Source organism: Agelaius phoeniceus, chromosome 2 (assembly GCF_051311805.1).
Source record: "Agelaius phoeniceus isolate bAgePho1 chromosome 2, bAgePho1.hap1, whole genome shotgun sequence".
NCBI lineage: Eukaryota > Metazoa > Chordata > Aves > Passeriformes > Icteridae > Agelaius > Agelaius phoeniceus.
The window spans coordinates 113,672,349-113,686,493 of record NC_135266.1 but is presented as its reverse complement, the minus strand read 5'-3'; the positions used below and the strand labels follow the sequence as shown (position 1 = coordinate 113,686,493).

The 14,145-nt window shown below is 36.9% G+C and overlaps 1 protein-coding gene across 6 annotated transcripts in view; it reads right to left on the bottom strand.

Annotated features, from left to right (window-relative positions):
* Positions 1-14,145, bottom strand: part of DCAF6 (DDB1 and CUL4 associated factor 6) — a 73,480-nt gene that overhangs the window by 16,414 nt on the left and 42,921 nt on the right. For 4 of the 6 annotated variants that reach the window (XM_077174577.1, XM_054628071.2, XM_077174579.1 and 1 more), the window contains 5 exons: positions 12,310-12,369; positions 6,702-6,807; positions 4,614-4,729; positions 3,819-3,902; positions 3,317-3,638 (listed from right to left, as the gene is read on the bottom strand). In XM_077174577.1, coding sequence (XP_077030692.1) covers positions 3,317-3,638; positions 3,819-3,902; positions 4,614-4,729; positions 6,702-6,807; positions 12,310-12,369 — 688 coding nt within the window. The remainder of the gene's footprint in view (positions 1-3,316; positions 3,639-3,818; positions 3,903-4,613; positions 4,730-6,701; positions 6,808-12,309; positions 12,370-14,145) is intronic. The other 2 variants (XM_077174578.1, XM_077174580.1) reach the window with 2 other exon arrangements.

Sequence of the window (14,145 nt, the reverse complement as noted above, 5' to 3'; positions counted from 1 at the left end):
AAGAGGAAGCTACAGATCATGATTTTCAGAGTACAGAATCAGAAATCCACTCTTCTTTTTCAGTGGAGAAAACTGTACTTCACAGTGGAAAAATGACTCAGACAGATTCCTTTATCTGAATTTCTCCACCTGTAGAGTATTCTGCTCAATGTAACCAAGAGCTATTCGGTTTATGAGAAAACACAGCCTAAAGAAAAACAAATTGATTATTTGTTGTAGACAAAGCCAATAATGCTACATATTGGAAAAGGCTTATTAGTCAAATATTTTTTTGCATTCTGTCTCAGAAGGCTACAACAGCCTTTTTAAAAGTTTTTGTCCTATAGAAAAATGAAACTTTTTTCTTCATTACATAAAATATGGTCACAAAAGGTAGATTATTGCAGGCTAGTCTTTCTTCTTCAGAAAAAAAAAAAAACCACAGCAAAACCAAACCTACAACAAAAAAGACCAAAGCAGCTCCCCTTAAGTATTCTACAGAGAAAAAAAAAATCTACTTTATTACTCAGATATTAATGCCATTAATTATCTTATAAGATGACACATTGGAAAGTAAAGCATTAGATAAACTAAAAAAAAATGAGATTTAGTAAAGGAATTGTTAGATAACACAATTTACTGAGTGAGGAAAGAGAAAAGAAGCCTACAGAAAGCATCCTGGAGGAGTGGAGCTCCAGACTTGCAGGCAATTTTGTGCCAGTATTGCTACTGGTCCTTGAGCAGGGTGTAGGAATGGAATCATGCAGCACATTGGTGGGGAACTTATTAATAGAGGGGACTGTAGGGCCTTGAGAAAAAGAAAATCAGCAGTATAAAACTGAGTTATACACCTGAAGCTTCCTTCTGGTGAAAGGGAACACTGATTAATTATGGAATAACAAAGTAGGGAAGAGTGCAGGGTGCAGAGCTTCTGTCTGACCACAAGCCCTCACTGGAACAGTGACAGGCAAGAGAGGAGGAGGACACAGCCCCAGCTCATTGTGCTCAGAGAATCCTCTCTAGACCAAAAGTAACAACCACAGAATTACTCCAGCAAAACCCAAACAGTGCAGGGGGCTGGGCTACCACATTCAGGCAAAAAGTGAAATATGAAGAGGAGACAGAAACCAGCATGATGGCACGAAACCCATGAATTTTTACTGCTAAGAGTGAGAAAAATTTGGCACTCAGTCTAAGGAGACAAAACCTCAAAATGGACAGGATGAACACCATTCAATGATGAGCACAGGGTGTAAAAAATTATTTCAATCAAAACAGAATGTTAGCACAGAACAAAATGACCAATTTTAGTTCATGTATACCCAAGGTAGCAGCAATGCTTTGAGTTAGCTTCCTATTCATTAAGGGACATGGGGGATTTTATATAAATTTGATCAGTTTGTGAAAGGGATTTTAGGCTATAACAACTGCCATAGTACTACTAGAGAGAACTTCCAGTTCCTTTCACTCTAATATGAGATATAAATACTATGAGGGCTTAGAGCTATAGCTTTTAGGACCATGAGTGTCTGCTTCCTTTCTGGAAATCCACATTCCTTTGAGCATATACAGGATGTCTTACTTTTCCTTAATATCTCAGACTGCATTTGGAAACTCCTGAAACCTGAATAATAGGAGGGAATATAATGCTCAGTAGCTAAACTGGAAAACTTCACTGCTTGCACACACACAAAAGCAGAACAAAATGATCTGGTCAGGTATTAAACCTGAGCAATGAAAGCCTGCAGGAAATCCTAAACCAACACTGACTACAAAGCAACTTTTTTTCAAATTTTATTTGGGGGGAGAATAAGGGAGCAGGGGACTGCATAAAGGATTTTAATGATATCATTCGTTTGGCTGAATGATCTTTCCTAGGAGATAAATTTAAACTGTTACAGGAAAAAAAATCTCACTGCACAGAGAGGAAAGGAAGCATGTCAGATAAATTGTAACTTCATTTAGGATGTCCCCACTAGTGGGAAATGGTAACAGCTGTGTGACACCTGGAAGTGTAATTCTTATCACATTGCAACAGAAACTATTACATTGTAGAGACAACATGGTGCATGAAGAGAAGCTATGAATCCTGCTTGAAAATGGAGATGGGATTAAAATTGCAGGGCTTTTCACAGCTTGCTCTTCAATCACTGGATCATAATGAACATTCGCTCTGCAGGGGAAAATATTTCTGCCATTCCATATCTGCCTACAAATACTTAGTACTGCATGGAAAGTTAATGGGTTAACACAGAATCTGTGTATATTGGCTTCTTCATAAAAACTGTCATTTAGTGAGCAGAATTACTTGTGCTTTGTAATAAACAACCACTGACTGTTCTTTTTTCCACTACTGACAACGTGCTGGCTTACCATTTCTATTTTAACTGCAAATTATTCAAAACCTTCTCTAGAAACAGCTATTAAATTCTTCCTTATTTCCTAATGAATACATATTGTAAATTCCTGTGAAGAATCTTCATTGCTAGCATAAGAAATTAATAGCACTGTCTTTGAACAGGAGTAAAGCAAAGGTATGTGACATGAGGTTAAATTATATCTAAAGCTAGTAAAAAGGTATTGTATGGAGTCTAACAACAGAAATGTTGCTTAAATAATTTTACAGTTTTGAAATTAGTGAAGAAAGGTATTAAACCAACAATAGCAAATTGAGGGTTCAGTTTACTGAATGATCAAACAAGAATGTACAGCTCTTCATATAAAAAAAGCACAAAGCTAACTAAATGCATCTTTTATTCATGGTAACAGCCAGTCTACCTTTTTTTAACTGACATACATAGTAATATTTAATAACCAACAAAAGGAAAAGGATTACAGTTTCTCTTTCAGAGAAAAAGAAGAATGAAAACTTGAACACATCAGTTTTAATATATGTACTACAAACACACCATTGCTACACAAGAGCAGTTAAAAGCTCTTGCTTTGCCAGAATAAGAACACCTAAAGCATAACTAAAGAAAATGTAGGTCCATGTCCCCAAATTTATGAACTTTCTATACTTATGACTAGAGGGAGAATAATAACAAATAAACTGCAAATACTTAGCACTGAGGTATTCAGCAGGCAAGAGATCAGCATAAGCAGATATTAGATCTGCAAGAGCCTTCCTGGCTTGCAGGGAAAATGCAGCTGTACGTATCTTACACATAGGCAAATTACACTCAGCCATCAAGCTCTTGGCCAGTTGTCAAAGAACAGCTTCAAGGATATGAGGGCTGAGTTTCTCCATCTTTCATTCAAAGCAATAAACAAGAAAAGAGAAAGGAAAAACAAAGCAAGAAGCATTTTTCCAAGCAGAGACAGGTATTGGCCTCACCTGTGGCCAGGGCCTCCTCGATACCTGGCCCCGGGGATGAGGACAGGGTCGTCGTCGCTGTCGTCGGTTTCCTGCAGCGCCGAGCTCCTGGTGGAGGCGTCGTCGGGAGCCGCCAGCCCCGAGGATTCCGGCTGGGACTGAGGCTCCTCGCTGGCCAGAGGGCTGGTGCCACTGGGGTCACTGCTCTGGCTGCAAACGGCTTGCTGTGCCCCCTGCTCACAGGAGGCTTCCTCCTCTGTGTTCCCACAGACAGCATCAGCACTGGGGCCGGCTTTTTCTGCTTCGATTCCGGAGTGCTCAGAAGCAGGTTCATCTGATACTGCTGAAAAGCAAATATTGGGGAAAACAAGTCACAATAACAACCATAGCCTATTTTAGAAATGGTCAGCAAAGTTAAATTATGCAAACTGAGTTAATATTTCATTCTCCACTTCCTCCTATAACTACTTGAATACAGATACATACTACTACAGATACATACTTGCTATTTACAGATACCTACTTGCTTCTGTTGTCTCTGCAGCTTCATCTGTATTTTTCAGCTCTTCAGCACTTGCATCTTCCTTGAGAGATTCATCAGGAACCCCTAAATTAAGCAATTTAATGGTAAACCACATGATTTCAATTAGATGCACATCTATAATGTAAGCAAGTTTAAATGACACCAGCACTCCTAGAAGAAACCAATCCAAGCAAGCAACTCCAAAGTCAATGTCTCTACTGAAATCTCAGCTATCAGTCACATAAAAATCAGTATATATAAACCTATCTAGTTGACCAGGTCAACACACTAAGAAAAATGTAATCATTTCTTGTTCCTGAATGTTTTTAACAGCCTATGCTATGAGGACTTAAGCAGCAAAAATAGCATTTGTACTCTTAATGCAGACACTAACTATTATTTCTGAAGACAAATGAAGTTATCAGTCTATTAAAAGGGATTTTTTTTTTGTATTTCTCTGGAAGTAGTCATTTGACTTGACTGCCCTTTTGGCAATGAACTGAGCAAGACAACACATTTAATAAAACACAGTGAAAGCTTGAAAGAAATGTCGCTCATTTATGACTGCAAAGTGCAGTTGTTTATTTTCCTATACAAATCAAGGCACAATATCCCCTAAGAAGAATAATGTTTCTAGAACTAAAGACAAGGTAAGTCAATGTTTATATTTATTACAGCTATCTCAGGTTAATGTCTTCTTTCCTGAAAAATTCATGCTTTATTATGGCATTGGGAGTCAGGGACATAGGAGGGCAGAATGTTTGCCTTAGCATTAGAAATCCCAATGTTTCTTACTTGTTTCTTCCCCATCAGGCCCTGATTCATCCAAAGCTTTTGTTTTTACAGAGTCTTCTTGGCCTTCAGTTTTGCAATGACTTCCACTCCCTCTAGAGCTTGAATTTATGCTACTCCTGGAAACATAACATGGAAAAATAAAATAATTTAGGATCATGTAAACACATAAATAAATAAATAAATAAATAAATAAATAAATAAAGTAAACACACAAATAAATAAATAAATAAATAAATAAGATCATTGCAACAGCACAGCTTGACCAACATTGTCTATCTCACTGCAGTAAAGTGAGAGCTCCTGGCACCAGCTACAATCAATTCACAGCAATTTCAAAATTCCCTTTTATTGTGTCCATTGCCACTTATCCCACACAATTCCTCTGCATCACAGAACCTTTTTCTCTCCTTCATTTTTTTTACCTTTAAAGAATGTCATCATTGCTTTTCCAAATACTTTAAGAACTCCAAAGAATTTGCTGTATTTCACTATTTGCACACTTTTTAGATGTTTAAATAATCAGAGATCATCTTATTAGAGGTATGAGCTATCAACTGAGCACTAATAAATAATGTTATCCCACTCAATTAAAAAATATCATTCAGATAAAAGTCTCACCACTATGTCCTTCACCAATAATTATCATTCCTGTACCTTTCAAGGTATGGACTTTCAGTTCTCAAAGTTTTGTTATTTCTCAAGATTCACTATAAGCTGGTATTTGACATTTACTCCCCATTCATGTTTAGATAATTATTGTGGGACACCATTTTCCCTTTACAATATGGAAAATGAATCCTCAGGAAATATGTAAAATGTTGTCCTTAATGTCATTGAAATTCATGTTTTTAGACTCTCTAGCAAAGACTTGCAGGAAATGCAGTCTTGTTGCTGAGCTCTCTTATGTGATGTGGCCTAAAACTCAGGCAAGTCATTGGACAAAAGCAGAGAAAAAGGCAATTATAAGCATGATTCTCAATACTTTAGAGTATCTTTTTACAAAAGACACTCTTCTGACTTGTGTATGTTATTAGCAAATATTTAATATGCTACATTGCTAGAAGCAGCACAGATCATGCTTAGTTGGCATTCTTGAGAATTCAGTCTAGACTTCAAGAATTTTATGTCTTATGTTAAATCAGAGCTCTTACTCCTCTTGATGAGCAATGTTCTGTGTATTCATTGCTGTACTGGATTTGGAAGCTGTAGGGAAGTTTTTGTTAGCCCTTTCAGTATTTCTTCTAAATCCAGAATGTTCAGCATTGCTTCTGAATGGCCAGACAAGAAGGTACTGCTAGACACCAGATGGAAGATTTTTGCCATTTTATGTCTCATCTCTCTATAAACCTAATCACAGCCTAAACAGTAAAATATTTTTTTGACTTGTAGGATTTACATGTCTTCCTCTATTTCATTCTCACAACTTCCAATTCTCAGATCAGGGAGTTATTTGTTCTCAATTGCATCATTTTGTCAGATGGAATTGCATCTTGCTCCTGTTGCTCCACTCTTCAGCACAATGTTTTTAGTCAGCCTCTGAACTGACAATGACTTGCAACTTTGTCCTACCAGAAAATGCTTCTTCCTCTCACTACCCACACCACACTACCCACCACCAAACTCCATGGAATTTGCTGACTAACTGCAGAATTACATAAAAGTATCACAGCAAAACTAATTTTTTCAAAGTTTCCTGGATATTGGAGGAAAAATCAGTATTTAAAGCTCCCAAACTGTGAGCAAGGTGCATGTGCTGTGTCTACAGCCACAGCACTTAAGAGTGGCTAAATGTGGCAATTTCAGTGTTTACAATTCAGGAACTGAGTCACAGAAAGACTCACTTGCAGAATATTTATGTAATTATAGAGATTCACAGTAAATACACAAAAAAGAAATCTCTTGTATAAATTTCACATTAAGGTACATCTATCTTATGTTCTGAATGCATTAAGACTACAGCCATTTCAAATTGTGTAGATACACTTAAAATAGACATAAACCACAGGAAAAATAATTTACAGCTATTACAAGTGTTATTGATATGTGCTAATTATGAACTAGTCAAAACCAAAATTAACTTGTTCTTACCACTCATCAGTGAAGTCCAGTTTTATTGTGCTTGTAGTCGTTCCTTCTGTACTGTAGTGCAAACTTAAAACTGGTTCACCTGTTCCTGTTCGTGGCTTATCACTCTCTGTAAATATGGGGTTGATAAAGTTTGAACAGGCATTAGAAATGTACATAAAGTTGCTAGAATTCTGAAGATTAATTTAATTATCAAATGTGGCAATAACATATATATTGTCTGTTTAAGATCTCTTACAGCCCAAGCAAAAAGTTAAAAAGTTACAGAGTAAACACACCAAATTTGCAATGCTTGTAAAATGGTCTAACATTATATGTAATTATAAGAGCAAACAAAGGAGATGCTGTCCTTCAACATGCAAGTAAATAAAATTTCAGATAGATATGTGTACACACAATATAATCGTTAATAAGCAGATCCATTTTAAAGCAAATATATTAAAAGGATTATTTTTAAGTAGTATTCTGTCTTTTTGCCTTAGTAAATACACATGAAAAAAAGATTATGAGATCTAGACATAATCAGCCTAGAAAAATCACCATCCTCTACTTTGTTACCTACTTAGAACCCAGAAAACTACCAATACCCTTAGCCTGCTGTACATTGTCAGTCAGTTGTCACAAAAATACTGTAAATTCATGTTTCAAGAGTTTTATGCTTAAACCCCTATTTTATATTATAATAACTGCAAACAGAAGGGAGCATTTGTAAAATGGGCTCATTCACAATTTCCAAAAGCAACAGAAGTGAATGGAACTGAAAACTACAGCATACTGGTCACTCCTCTGCTGCAGAGATGGTTCTAAGGATGTTAATGGGCTCCTTCAGAAGAGAACTGCTCAGTGACATCCATCCATCCATCCATCCATCCATCCATCCATCCATCCATCCATCCATCCATCCATCCATCCCCTTGGAGTAAAGTTCATGGTCACCACCTATCCACAAATGGCAAGTTTGCCATCAGTCCTGAAGTTGGGCAATACTAAAAAGTTCATGGAAAGCAGCATCAGATGGAGCCTTGCAACAGAGGTGCCATTCTCTCAGAACTCAGAGGAAAGGTTTATTTAGAGTATTCAAAGGGCCACTAAAAGTCTCTGCAGTCTTGCTTTTCCTGACTACTGAGCCTTTTATCTCAGGATTATTTGGACAAAACCTTCTGTCCTTTCTTCAGTTTCTAGAATACAGAAATGGGACTATAAATATCCTTGCAGTATTGGCAGCACACTGACAAGTGTAATAAAGGAAAAGCTGCAGATCATCTTTGGAAGTCAGTTAAAACCTAATGTTGCATTCAAACACAAGCCTACAAATTTCCTCACTAAAAAGGCTGTTGTCATAACAGTAATGGCTACAATATTGGCACAGGATACTTAATTTTAAAGATACAATTAAATTATAGCAACTATGAGATAGCACATCAGAATTTAAGCTAACAATCAATGCTCATATTTTTAAACTGCTGACAGGCAGAAGCCCACTCACAGGATCAGAGCAGTGATCAGCTGTGCCAAAGAACTTTAAATATGCACTTCTACATGTTCTGAAGAGAAATTCAAAAACCCAAAACATACCACAAAACCCCTGAATGAAAAAATTAGAATACTTTTTTTAAAATGAAAGAATTAACCAATTGCAACCATGACCCCAATAATGCACAAGGTATGGGCCCCACTCCATGGGAAGAAAAGCTTATAGCTCCTTTAAATTAAAAGTTCCAGTTACATTCTTGTTAGAGTGGAGCAAGGATAAAACTGATTAATAGAAAGTTTATTTAAGGAACTGGAAACCTAAGAAATTCAAGGAAATATTTTATAGTGCTATATAGACAGTTTGAACAAAAGTGACATTCTTTCTTAACTAAAAGGGTGCTTCCTCTATTTTTTGACAATCTATGATTTATAAAATCTCTTTTTATAAATGTCTGTTCAGACTTCAAACATCCCTTCCTCAGCAAGTAGAAATATTGATTGATCCCACATACTGCACAAGTCACCAGGAACTGACACTGAAAGCCAAAAGTGAGAGTGGGAGAATTCTTCAGCTTCCTTTTAACAGCCTCAGACAAGGCAGATCTTTGAGTTGGGAACCCAGCTAAAGACAGACAATTTCCTACTGTGAATAATCCAAGACAACCCCCAAATAATGACTTAACTCATGGACTTCCTACTGCTGGGCAAGGCTGGCTTCAGCACAAAACCACTTAATGCTGCCAATCAAAGTAACTAAACCTGGCTATCTACAACGAACCTAACTGAATACCAGGATTGTATTTCTTAAAATCTCAGGGTCTGAAAATCTAACCAAGATGCATAAGGACTGCTACGCTTACTCTGGAAACATATTTGTCCACACCCAAAATTTGGAAGAATTGCTGTAGACTTCACTGAAGAGGGCACTGACTGAGAAATTATTTTTACAAGTTTCTGGGAACAAATAGCTGTAAAACCATACTGGATAATAGCATTTTCCTAAATCTAATAACATCAACTACAATTTGGATAGGGTCAGTTTCTTCTTTCAAGTAACTTTAGGGCATAACATAGACACTAATAAGAACAAGAAACTTTTTAAAAGACAGATGAGAGAAGAATCTGATAATAAACTGCAAAAAATTAGTTGCATGGTTCAATATTTGATATTGAATTTACACAGCTAGTGAAAGTTGACTGGGAGCATCTGTGAAGAAAATCCTTTGCCTCCTACATAACTGAACATTCTTTCAGTTATGAAAGAATAAGATAAACCCTACAAATCTTGAACTCTGTTTTCTGGGAGAAATGTGATGGCTAAAGACTTCCCAGATTAGAATGAAGGTCTGTTCTCTTCCTCTAATAAATTCATCCCATCAGGGCAGATCTACTTCACACTGACAGTGAAGGGAAGGAGAGGAAAATGGTCCAAATTCTGTGATCTAGGCAATTCAGTTTATTAATCTGGTTGCCAACTCTAGCAGAGTAATCACTGCTACAAGAGAAAGCTGTAGCTTGTCAACACCTTACTAATTTTTATTCTAAATTCCTCAAAAATACCTTGAAACTTTAGTTAATTTTACAGCCAAACACAAGATATTTTGAAGATATTAACAACACTGTCTAAAGCACACTCCCATTAGATGGTCCATTCTCCAGGTGCCTACAGCAAGGAGACACTTTTAAACTACCACTCTTAAAACTGAAGACAAAATTTCATTCATAACCTGACATGAAAAACAAATCCACAAGCCAAAGTGCATAACTGACAGCAACAATCTTCAGACCCACTTTTTCCCTTAGAAAATGAACCTGTGCAATTGTAACTTCACAGACACTGGGGCTCTCAACCATAAAGAGGTAAGTGCATAAGGACAAGTTTACAGATTGCATTTCCTAATTAAACTAACACTGTAAGGAACTTCAAGCCAGTTTGCCACATCTCAAATGCTGCTCTGTCCACTCGTCTATTGGCAACCTTATGAGAAGAGGCTAGATCACTTCTCATTTAAAAAAACCCAAAATAATTCCTATCCAGCACTATGTTCTGTGTGAAGACCTAAGAGAGATACTTCTGGAAGGGAGAAAAATTGATCCAAAGAGGAGAAAATAAGTTGTGTATTTCAGAAAAAACAGGAATTCTGCGAATTAAACACATGAAATTTAATCAGGCCTCCGGTTTCCTCTTAACTCATTCCAACTCAGGCAGTAGCTAAAAATCCTAACACTGCAATAGATGTAAAGGCCAGCCCTCCACTATGACAATCACAGTGCAAAACATTTTTAAAAAGTCAAGTGCAGATGACTGTGATCCATTTCATTTTGTACACACAGCAATGACTTCTGGGTTCTGCTGGACTATCATAATGTTGGCACTATAAATGGATGGGATTACAATAAGAATAAAAAGATCTTTAAACCCAAAACCATTCCTAAAACATGAATGCCAACAAGAGAAACAGGTCCAACAGAAGACAGCTGATTCAGTACTAAATTAAGAGAAGGCAGGAATAACAAGGAAAGCTAATTCTGTATGAAAAGAACTGTTATGACTTCCTTCATTAACTACTTACACTATTTTGAGACTTCAAATGGAAATGAAACTAATGCAGTTAAACTTCAGAAATTCAACTGGAACTCAGCAAACTATTCTTTCTGGTTATCATTTGAACAAAAGATTTCCTAATAAATTTGCTCCTTTTTCAAATTCCTAGTTTTACAAATTAGAAGTAACATTGTCTGCTAACAAAGCAGAAAAACATTGCCTTAAAACAATTTGAGAAGTGGTGAACTGAGAAGCAAATGTATTATGAGTTGGGTTTTTTTTGCATATTAAAAAACCTGAAGTGATTCTATAAGAGAGAATTGCTTAGTTCAAGTAACTTAATGCAGAAAAAACCCAGTTTTCCTAAATTTTTAGTTGTAAGAATTTTAGGAAATCTTACAGACTTTCTATGTTAGTTCTAGGTTATTCTACTCTGACAAAATAATGTTTTATTCTGAGTTCAGAAAAGAGAGCATAACTTGGCTACTTTTTATAAGCAAGGTTTCCATCTAAACCTGATTGTTGGAATGATGTAGACTACTAAACCATGAATAATTAGCAAATTTACACATCAAGGTTTAAGGTTATGTCATCACAAAATGTATTTCCACAAAAAGAATTTATTTTGTCAAGGTGCAGCTTGATTTTTTTCCCAACATCCTGGCATCCTAAAGTAAGCCATAATCTCAATAGTTGCCAAACAGACTATTTTTCACAAGTGGGATTTCAAAATAGCTTTCTAGTTTGGAATGTGAAAAAGACAAAGCTGTTTTGTGGGATTTGAGCTACTAAATCTCTACAGACGCTTTGATATGGAAGCATAATGCAGAGTGTATGGCAATCTATTTTTAAATTAGCATCTATCACTCCTTAATTATTCAGCCATAAATATTCCCTAGAGATGACATTGATGCAGCTGGAGTAGGGTCACCTCTGGCCCACTTCAGTGCTCACAGTTTGGAGACTGATGTATAATGAGCACAGAGAAAGCTCCCAAGCATTCTGTCCACCCCGAGTCCACAGGGATCCTACAAGAAACACCAGTACCTGTTCAGCAGGAGGGGTGAAGGACAAGGGGATACAGAGGGAAGATGCACCTCAGTGCAATGGGTGCTCTGGAGTTACTCAAACTGTGCAGGAATCACAAAGCTGCACATCACTCATGGATAAGAGAAATAATAGGCAACATGAAATTAAAAGGTTATTGCTATCTTAATATTTGCCCTTTGATCCAAAAAGAACCATTCAGAAAAAACCCAACCTGTTCAAATAATTAATTTTACTTTGCATTTTACAAAAATACTGTAAAAACTGTCGGTAAAATATATATGAGACATTTACTGTACCTACACTGAACCATAATAATTGCATGAAGAATCAAGCTTAGGATGGCTTTCAAAAACAACAATTAACCTCACTCTGTTAAAATCATATTGATCATTAAATAATGAGTTTCCAGCAGATCTGCTTACAGAATTCTACTATATGTGGATGAACAGCATTTTTAGACTGTTTCTCATCATGAAAAGCAACTTTAAAAGAAGCATTGCAATCAGCTATGGCTGGGTATAGCGCATTTCCTGTCACACGCACCCTGTGGCTCATCAAGTGACATGGATCCAAGCTGTTTGTTAACCACTGAAGAAGGAGAATCTGAAACAAAAACGAGATTTCAACTTAAAACATAAGCAGCAGAGAACTGCACAGCAATGTCACGATCATATGTTAGTTTAAAATAAAAAAGCAGCAACATAAGGAAGCTTTGGGTTTGTTTAATGAGCAGCCAGCCATATTGCATTTTCTAGGCATGACAGAAGCAAAGCCACTTGTTTCAAACCATTATTTATTCACTGAACAGCCTGAAGCTTGCTGACATGTTGATAATGAAAATGCCTGTCCATTACCAAATATTTTACACTTGTTCTTCACACTTCTGACATATCAGGAAAAACACAGAAGAGTCACGACTCCTAAAGCCTTTGCTCCAGCTACCAAATGACACCAGTATTTCACACCATGTGCAAAATGTAAATTTCAGAATATTTATACTTCAGCATAAAATACTTCATGGCATACCAGTACCTCCAATATTGAAATACTCTTTTAATAATAATGCTTTAGAACATCAAAGCACCAAAATACATCCCAATTATATGACACTTTGGTAGTTCTGCATTCTTAGATGCTGCACCTCTGATGACTGAGAACAAGTCTTGATCAGTTTATCACAGTACCACACTCGTCAGTCTTACAAGCATCCCCATCAATCACATAAACAAATAAATAGAATAATCACCCCCCTCAGCAGATAAGTGCCTTTTTTCCCCCTGGACACTACCAGTTAATAACTATCACCAGCACACATTCACTGCACAGACACAGCAGATGCAATATTCAGTATCTCCTGTGAGTCTATTTCCCTTCTCACCTCTGAAGACCAGATCTTACTTCTACAGTATTTGAAGATGAGCTGATGTACATAAATTAATGCAGTATTCTAAAGATATTGGCTAGAGTATCATATCTTGGTTCCACTTGATAATCATCTATTATAAACAAATCCATCCTAAACTGAAAGGATTTAATATCCTGTATTACAAACTGAGTCACAGTCTGCCAGCACCACAGCATGCTAAGTGACTTTTAACATAAATGTACATCCTATATGAGGAAAGCAATGAAATAATACTCTCTCCTACAGGAAGCTCCCTTCCAGCTTTGAGCCAGACTCACCAGTGAGACCTGTTTTGTAGTACAGCCATTAGACCTGCTAAATTGACCAAGCTGCTTTAAATACATATATTCTCAAGCAGTTGTTCACTCCCAGGCATTGGTGGAAGCATGGCAGTGTGCTCCTTTGCCACACTGATATCCAGGAGCAGGAAAGGGGAGGAGGAGCAAAGGAGAGAGACCAGGAAAGTCTGAGGCAGTGTGCTCTGGAGGGTACCTTGCTTTGGGAACTTACACAGCTTATTTCTATAACTGAGGAACATTAAATTGGTTCTGGTTTGTCTTCCTTGCTCAACCATTCCCATGCCTTGCACCAAGCACACCTAAGTCAGACCACAGAATTTATCATCTAGATTTATGGCATGTAGCTATTAAGTAGAAGACTTGTAGCATTAACATATTTTACTTCCCAAAAGTGAAGTGTGCTTTATATATAATACCTAAATCAGAAGAGAAGGATTTACAGGGGAGTTTTTTCAATAGACTAATAAGCCACTTTTTAGAAGGTTAATCAGAGCAAAAAGCTGGTGTACAGATGTTCCACATCATGAGATGATCTCCTTGTGTTCCAGCAGACAGCACAGGAATTTGTGCCTCTTTCAAGGGCTGGCTTTGATCTTGGATTCACAAAGTCCATGGCTGGGATTAACTTGTATCAGAAGTGCTATAGAGAGGGCAGACCCTGGACTGCAAGCTGAG